Source organism: Pygoscelis adeliae, unplaced genomic scaffold (assembly GCF_000699105.1).
Source record: "Pygoscelis adeliae isolate BGI_AS28 unplaced genomic scaffold, ASM69910v1 Scaffold944, whole genome shotgun sequence".
Lineage (NCBI taxonomy): Eukaryota > Metazoa > Chordata > Aves > Sphenisciformes > Spheniscidae > Pygoscelis > Pygoscelis adeliae.
The window spans coordinates 59,417-67,995 of NW_008824649.1; the positions used below are offsets into that span (position 1 = coordinate 59,417).

Sequence of the window (8,579 nt, forward strand, 5' to 3'; positions counted from 1 at the left end):
GAAGGGGCTCGTCCCTCGCCGGGCTGCTTCTCAAGGCTCGATGAGTGCTGTAGCACTCGATGAGTGCTGTAGCTTCGCAGCCGGCGGGGTGGCCAGCTCAAGCGCCCGCTTGAGGGGTTTGGGGCCGATTTGAAGGTTTCCTTCTCATGACCCTTGGTGCCTGGTTGGCGACAGCAAGCTGTTGAGGAGTCACAGAGTGCACCAACATTAGTGCTGAGTCTCTCTGCCTTAGAGATACCTCCTGAGATGCCGAGAGGCAGAGATTAATCCTGCGGGACCTTGCCTGCGTCGCTGGCTGTTCCCCCGTACCCCTCTCTCCTGATCTCGGGCTGCCCTGTCCGAGATTACCGCTGTATACTTCCCATCCCTGCAACTGGGACCACTTTGACCGTGAATGTTCTTCCGCAATCCGGCCTGTCCGGGAAGGGGACAGGGGACGGGGAGCTCCCTCCGTGCGAGTTTGTTTCTGTGAGGGTGCCCGTCGGACTCCCTCCAGTTCAGTCTTTGGGGTTTGTTTTCTTTTTTTTTTTTTTTTTTTAATTAAATCGTAAAGAGGAGTGTGGTTTTCAAGAACCAAGAGGAGGGAAGGGAAGGAAAGATAAAAGTTTAGACACTGCTAGTTTGACTGTGATAAATGCAATACTTAATTGCTCAGTGTCTGATTTTTCTCTGAGCATCTGTCATCTTGTTAAAAAGTGAACCCAAGTAATGACAGTAAACAATAAAAGGTGGTGGCTTGCCTCCCTTTTTTATACTTCACAAATTTGGGCTTTTTGTAGTTACTTCAGTTAAACTGTCTTTTAGAGTTTATGGGGGGATCGCAATGCCTGGGGGTGGGGGGGGGGACACGGACTGGGACGGGAGGCACAAGACGTGCTACCTGCTCATTCTGCCCCAAGACTGAACTCTGATCCCCGGATCTTATTCATTCCTTCCTGCCGTCAGGTGCCGACCCCCTGCGGAAGAACGAAATGGGACATACGCCCCTGGATTATGCCCGCGAAGGGGAGGTCAAGAGCCTTCTGAAAGCGTCGGAGGCGAAGGTGAGCCCGAGATTCAGGTGACTTTGTGTTTCCTTTCCCGCTGCAAGAACAGTTTTAAAGAAGACCTGGTGCAAGCAATGGAGGAGCGCCTCGGCACACCTCCACCTCCGTGCTTTTTCAAAACGGGTCTGTAGAAATTAATGACACGATGCATAAGGGAAAAAAACCCCACTTCTGAAGTATTTTGGCTGTGTCCGGGGCTGTGTGCCCTCCTCTTCCGTTTTAACATTCCTTCCTCGGCGGTGACCTGCGCGGGACCAGTAACGCTGTCCTGTAACCCCTTGGCAAAAATACAGTAAACTCAGGGGGTTGTTTTTACTCTATTTTCTGAAGTTCCTGGTAAAAGAGCCAGGTCTGAGAATCCAGAGCCCGGCTGCGGGCCTGGGATCCGCGCCTTCACGAGCGCCAGTCCAAGGCAAAAGACCCCCAGCTCCGCTGCCTGGTTGTGAAATGCCCCTCTCACCCCTCCAGCCCCACCGTCGCCTTGAGTGGGCTGCAGCACGCCGTGTCCTGTTTGCGAGTCGCTGTCGTAAGGTATTTTAAAGAGGGGAAAGAACCGCATTTGCCGTAGCAGTTCCAATAAAAACCCCAGGAGTAAGTAGATTTACAGAGTAGCAGGTTATTAGGCAAGGAGGGATCTGCAGCCTGGTGTCAAGGATTTAAAATTCCTGGGTATGAGGCCTTATTCACAGAATCGTAGAAGGGTTTGGGTGGGGAGGGACCTCTAAAGGTCACCTAGTCCAGCCCCCCTGCCGTGGGCAGGGACGTCTTCAACTGGATCAGGTCGCTCAGAGCCCCGTCCAGCCTGACCTGGAATGTGTCCAGGGACGGGGCATCCACCACCTCAAGTAGGAGCAACTAATTATCAGCCGGTAGGAGAGGCCGTCACAGCAGTGATGAGCGATGCCTCTGGAGCATCGTCTCTCCAAGAATCTCAGGCCAGCCAGGGCAGGAAGGCCCCCCCGCTGCCCGGTGAAGGGGGGGTACCGGTGCCACCAGATTGCAAAAGCAGAAACTGAGGCACGAGGAGGCCGGGCTTGCTCACGGTTGCAGCCTTGTCCTCTGACGTTGTGCACCTCGGGGTCTGGTCTACGGGTTTGGGGTTTGAACTCGCGTGCTGGAAACCTGAGGTTAAGAACTTGCCCACAAGTGGAAGATGAAGGTAGTTAAAACTGTGTCAATTACTGCACGTGGCAGGTAATACCGTGAATTAAACCTGCCAGGCAGTCAAAACTGCTGTGCTGTCTGCGCTCACCTAGGAAAATCATCGCTCGAGCAGGAGTTCAAAACCACGCTCCCGAATGCTAAACCTCCGTCCGAAGCGGGGAGACGGTGATCTTTCCTCTTGGGCGCTCCACGCTCCGTCACAGCAAAGGAAACCCTGCAGAGCCGAGGGCTTCTCCTGTCAGCCGGAGGCGCCGCGTGGTCGCTTGGACAGCTCTCCAAGCAAGTTTTAAGGAAGAAAAGTTGAGAATAAAATACTTGGAAGTCTTTGCGAGGAGGAGGTGGGGGGGAATTATCTGCCAGGTAAATGGTCTCCTGGAGCCCAGCGTTGGCAAGGAAACCTGCCCCTAACAGCCTGAAAAGCTGCCTTGGTTTTTACGCTTAACTAATAGATGGAGGAGAGAAAGGAAATATATCTATAGAGATGTTCCTGATGAAAATGATGGTCCTTGTATATAAAACGTAAGACAGTCGAGCCAGCTCGTGATGAATATTCAGCTGGGGGGGATACGGCGCTCCCGGGGTTGCATCCACCCCAGTATCTGCATTCCACCGAGGGTCTTTGAGAATTTATTGCTCATTTTAATCGCTGCTAGAGAATGAATTGGCAGAACTATTACTGGATGGGCACATCCCATAGATTTTATTTACATATCCTTGTGACAGAATAACAAGGAGTTTTCATATGTATTTTTAATTTATTTTGATTTCCTTTATTCTTTTGGAAAGAAAAAAAAAAAAAAGAATCCTGTGCGTGCTTTCCCTGCGCTAAACCACACTCGCCTGGTGTTTAGGACTCTTGAGCTGGTTCGCATTGCTAAACGGTCTGGTGAATTTTAAATCGGCTGTCATGCGTCTGGGGCTAAAAGGAAGGGAGTAGCCCTCGAAACTAGCGTCTTCTGTATAGAACTGGAAGGGAAGCAGCCCCAGGACTGATCTCAGCTCTTCAAGTCTTCCTTTGCCTTTCGACCCCTCTTTCCCCTGGTGTGCTGGGCCCAGTCAGACCCATCCAGTGGTCCCTCCTGTCTCCATCAGTGGCTGCCAGAGGATTTTTAAGGGGTGTTTCAGCCAGGACGAGCACGCAGTTGCCCTTTCCCCAGGCTCTCTTCTGGCAGGCGGTGGTGTGAGGACCTCCTGAAGTGGAGCTTGTGTCCCCTTCGTCACAGTCAATCGCCTCTGGTGGGCCGTGTAGGGGAAACAAACATCCAGCTGTGGCTCAAGCGTAGCCTGCTTTTTCCATCCAGAACATCCTCGGGTTTAAGGGTATTTTATGAGAAAAACGTCTTCTTCGGGTCGCTTGCGAAGTGTCTGTCCATTAAGCCGCACGCAGCCCTGCGTGTAGTGTCAGGGGCAGGGCAGCCTTGCAGCGAAAGCTGATCTTACGCTTTCTGCAAACCCGCAAGAATGACCTCAAGGCGGTGCTTGCCCTTCCCGCGGGAGAACTGCTCTCCGGATCTCCAAAGGCTGTCGTAGCTTGGTTCACGTCCCTGGCACGTTCTGCAGTTTGTCGTCCTCCCTTCCTTTAATCTTTTAAATTCCTTCTCCTGTGAGGCGAAAGATCCTGCCCCCTCCGCGTCTGCAGGTCGTCTCCAAAGGTTTGGTTCTGCTGGTGCTCTGCTTCCGACCCTCTTCCCTCCGAATATTTTCCCGTAAGTGCAGTCACGCTTGGGAAGGGATGCCGTGCTGGGTAAGGGATAACGAAAGCCGGCGAACGCGATTGCCGTGCCCGTCTTAGTGACGGGCAGCCAGCTGTTATCACCTCACGGTTGAGCTCTGCCAAAGCACGGGTAGAGCGAATCTCTTACTAAAAATGAACACCTTCTCTTACTAAAAATGAACACCTCTCACGCTTTTGGCGTCGCGTCACGAGAGCCTCTTAGCCCAGGTGGGCGCAGGAGCCCGGCTGCCTTCGGCGCGAGAGCAGAGGACCGCTCCCTGCATTCCTTTCAGAGCACGTAACGCCGCTGTAATCCGCTTAAGTGCCAGCGATGTGCCGTGAAAGTTCCTTCAGGAGAACCGGAGATCGGTTGTCAGAGGGTGAGGACAACGGTCCCCGCCGACGCCATTTCACTCCGCAAACCAGGAACGGGCGTTCCTTTCTCCGGCTGCTGGTTTCCTCGCCGCCGACGCCGAGGACTGAAGTCGAACGCAAACGAGGTCGAAATGTCGGGCAGAAACGTCTGGCGGGAGCGAGACCCGGGTCAGATGTGCTGCTCCAGCCGCCCCCGGTGTCAAGATAGCAGGGGGGAGGTGGGAGCAGCCCACCTATGCAGGAGGGTGGAGGAGAAAGGAGTGGAAGCTTGTGTCTCGTGTAAAATCTAAGATTAGTGGGGCTTTTTGTTGCAGGTTGTATCACAGACTGATCTAAAATACGTTTTTCTCGGTGGATTTTTCTCCTGCGGGTACCCCCTGGTCGGTGTGGGTCATGGCGGCTGCTCCCGACGCCTCGGGCCGGCAGCGTGACCCGAGTGCGAGATGCCTGGTGGCACTGCAGCTCCGCCGAGGAGATGGCGCGTGGGAGGGCAGGTCTCTCCGGAACAGATCCTGAGCAGAAAACCATAGTGGGAGGGCTTGGAAAAAGCACCGTGACTGGTGCAGTCTTTTACCCCTGAAAGGGACTTTCTTCCTACCCCGGGACTGTAACGATGTCGGTTTTCCAAGGAGGGAGGGAGAGGGCGTTGCAGAAGAGGGGCGTCCCCTCCTGCTCTTCGTCCACGTCTGCCCCCCTCTCCGTAAACCCCGGCGAATCGTTCGGTGTCCTGACAGCACAGATCACGTTCTCTGCACCTTAGGAAAGGCAGAAGAGGCGGGAGGGAGAAAAGATTTGCCAAGGTATGTGGAAAGACACAGATATATGGCAAGAGGGGTGCCGCGAGCCTCGTGGTGTGCACGGAGCCTGGGGGAGATCGCCGTGTCTGTCCCACAGCGCTCCTCCGCTGGGATCCGCCGGGAAGTTATTGCTCCGTATGAGGCAGCAGGGCTGATGGCATCTCTCCGTTACACGCGAGACTGATAGCGCCAGCCAAAATTGGATTGTTTGCTATTTTTTTTATTTTTTTTTTTAACTTCTGTCAGAGTCACTGCTGGCCCAGGAAACACTGGCAACCTGCCTGGGGGGGTTTCAGCCGCTCCGGCTCTGGCAGCAGGATCCTGCCGCAGCCTCTGCGACCGCTTTCTGGTTTTGTTAGAGGTGTTTCCCCTTCAGGAAGGTGGGTTAAATGACGGGGCCAGTCACGTGTGTTAAGTTACTCACTCTGCAGACCCTGTGGGCTCCTTATGTTCTGTCCTTAGCTAAGTCTGGCTTCGTGGGACGGTTGTTTCCAGAGCAGGGGTCTCACTGGTGAGATGGCCGACCTCTGCTTGTGATGGGGAAGGGTGCTCAGCAGAAAGTTTTGCAGCATTTTCTAAAGATGAGCGGCAACTTCGTTCTCACCCTAAATCCAAAACACAGCACTGTACCAGCTGCTAGGAAGGAAATTAACTCTATCCCTGCCGAAACCAGGACAGGCTGGATTCGTCCTCTGTCCTCTAGAAGTTCACTGCACCCTAAGACCTGCTCCCGCTTTGGGATTCTGCCTGTATCCCGTCCCCGAGCGCCTCGGAGATGTGCTTGTGTCGGGTGTCTCTGTAAACCGCACCGTCTCAGCCTTCAGCTCCAGAAAATGATCTGGGTGGAAGGGGTACGTAAGTCACTGGCTCTCAAAGGCCCCGCTTCCTTCTGAGCTGGAGGTGGAAGAAAGCGAACGTCCCGAGTGAAGAGCTTTCCCCAGCGCCGTCCTGCGTGCTGCTGTGGGTTTGTCTGCAGAGCAGTGGCGTCTGACTTCCCCAGCGTGCGCAACAGGAGGCAGTGATGCTCTTCCACCCCTGCGGGCTGTGGTCGGAGTCTTCGAATAGATGTGTGGAGGGTGGGAAAACAAACAAAGGTAGAATAGTCAAGGCCTTATTTTTCGAAATGAGCAAGCTCATAGAATCATAGAATCACAGAATCATTAAGGTTGGAAGAGACCTCCAAGATCATCAAGTCCAACCATCAACCCAACACCCCCATGCCCACTAAACCATGTCCCTCAGCGCCGCATCTACACGTCTTTTAAATACCTCCAGGGATGGGGACTCCACCACTTCCCTGGGCAGCCTGTTCCAAGGTTTAACCACTCTTCCAGTAAAGACATTTTTCCTCACGTCCAATCTAAACCTCCCCTGGCCCAACTTGAGGCCGTTTCCTCTCGTCCTTTCGCCAGTTACTTGGGAGAAGAGACCGACCCCCCCCTCGCTACAGCCTCCTTTCAGGTGGTTGTAGAGAGCCATGAGGTCTCCCCTCAGCCTCCTTTTCTCCAGGCTAAACAACCCCAGCTCCCTCAGCCGCTCCTCATAAGAGAGGATAATACCTCCAGGGATGGGGACTCAACCATAGCGGGTTAAGAGCTCATGGGGAAGTTTGAGCAGTGCCAGCGTTCCCTCTGTTTCACCGTTACAGAGGCAGCGCAGCGTCTGGGTGTTCCCATCAGCTGCAAAGCCGGTTCCCGAGTGCTGCCCACGGCACGGCAGCTCGCCCGCTTCCCTCCGTCCCCGTGCACCCCAGCCTCCATCCCCTGCAGATCCCAGAAATTTCCTCTTGCTGGGGCTGGTGCTTCCAGACTCCTGCCGAAGCTGCGTCTGCCCTGGCTGCTTCCCAGTGCCCGGGAGCAGTGCTCCGTCTGTCCGGGCGTCGGAGAGAAACCCGCGCAGGGCTTCCCAGTCCTGGGGGTGGAAAAACGCTATGTGCATACCCGTTGCTCCCGTTTTTTGCTCCGAAGAGCCTCTGACCCCAACGTTTTCTTCTCTCCCACAGTTCCAGGAGGAGCAGCGCAGGAGGGAGGTGGAGGAACGCCGGAGGTTTCCGCTGGAGCAACGGCTGAAAGAGCACATCATCGGTCAGGAGAGCGCGATAGCGACGGTGGGAGCAGGTAGGACCCCTCGCCCGCCGCCCGCTCTGCCCTCCCACATCTGCTCCACGGGGAAAGCGGGCCATTCCCCTCAAGCCCTGGTCTGAGGCTGCTTCCGAGCAGGTCACCGAGGTTGGTGGGGGACTCACGGTGAGGTCCGGCAGGCATTTCTCAGCTGTGAGAGAGAACTCTTGCTCTTCATCACAAGAGGGGCTGTTTCAGGTGCAGCAGCAGGGAGGCCCATCAGATGCTTTCTTCCCAGGCACTGGAGGGAGGTGCCTACAAGCCCTTTCGTTCAGGATGATTTCTCCCCGGCCCAAGCCTCGTGGCTCAAAGGTCAAAGCTGGTCACTGAGATGCCCGCTGCGTAGCTTTGAGCACGCAGGCGGTTCTCGGCTAAACGCACCGGCTGAACGCGGTGACACTCGGACATCGAGCTGTCTTTTTAAAAGACTGTTTGTCTCAAGAATATCGCTCGTTAATAATTCTCGAGCGGATTTGTGCAGCTTTATGTACAGAAGCCCCTCACACACGGGCTGCTTTGGGGAGTTCTTCTGTATCCCTTACAGATTTGGGGCTTCATTCCACTCAAAATACAAGCGCGTACTTCAGCCACGCTTTCCCGGCCGTGTGTCCTATGTCAGATCAAAGGCCAGTGTCCTGTCGCCGGTACCAGAGCACAGGGAGCTTTAGCAGGACAGATACAGAGCGGTGTTTCCCCGCTCTGCTCTCCCGATGGCCATCAAGTTGCAAGGCCGGAGTACCCTGAGCCAGAAGTTACATCTTTGTGTGCAGCAGCCCTTGAGAGATTTTTTTTCTTCCACGAATTTGTCCCAAGTTTCCCTTGGATCTCCTGTAAACGCCCGGCCTCTGCAGCACCCTTTGGCGGGGAGTTGCGTAGCTAGTGGAGAAATAGACCCTTTTATTCGTTTTAAATCTGCCTCCTGAGGGTTTCGCCTGGTGCCCTCTAGTTCTTGTGTCAAACGAAGCATTTGCTGCTGAGGCAACGGTTGCTCAGCCGAAGCAGCTGCGGTTCATGGCACAAAGCTCTTCTTGCCTCCTAACAGACCGATTTCAGCTGGAGTTCAGAGCCTGGCCCCGCTTTGGTCAGTGGGGGGTTGCGATCCTGAGCTCTGGGAGCGCGTTTGGTGGTGGTTAGCCGTAAGATAGCCAGGCTTTGGGGAGGATGGGATGGACGATAGCTAACGGCAGGGCTCTTTGCCCCCTGAGCTCTTTCCGTCTCTGCCTTTCTGGAGGTGTCGCCAGTAAATACTGACGGTAGCATTAAAGCAAAACCTTCTGCAGCAGCATGTCCCTGTGGTGGTCCCTGCTCTATCCGTGAGCCCGTACAGGTACAAGGGGACACCATCTTCTCTTGCTTTTTCCAC

General features: G+C 54.7%; 1 protein-coding gene across 1 annotated transcript in view; it reads left to right on the plus strand.

The window, feature by feature from the left end:
• CLPB (ClpB caseinolytic peptidase B homolog (E. coli)) overlaps positions 1-8,579 on the plus strand; it is a gene marked incomplete at both ends in the record, with an annotated part of 92,850 nt that overhangs the window by 55,812 nt on the left and 28,459 nt on the right. Inside the window, 2 exons of the mRNA XM_009322486.1 lie at positions 946-1,043; positions 7,099-7,213. Coding sequence (XP_009320761.1) covers positions 946-1,043; positions 7,099-7,213 — 213 coding nt within the window. The remainder of the gene's footprint in view (positions 1-945; positions 1,044-7,098; positions 7,214-8,579) is intronic.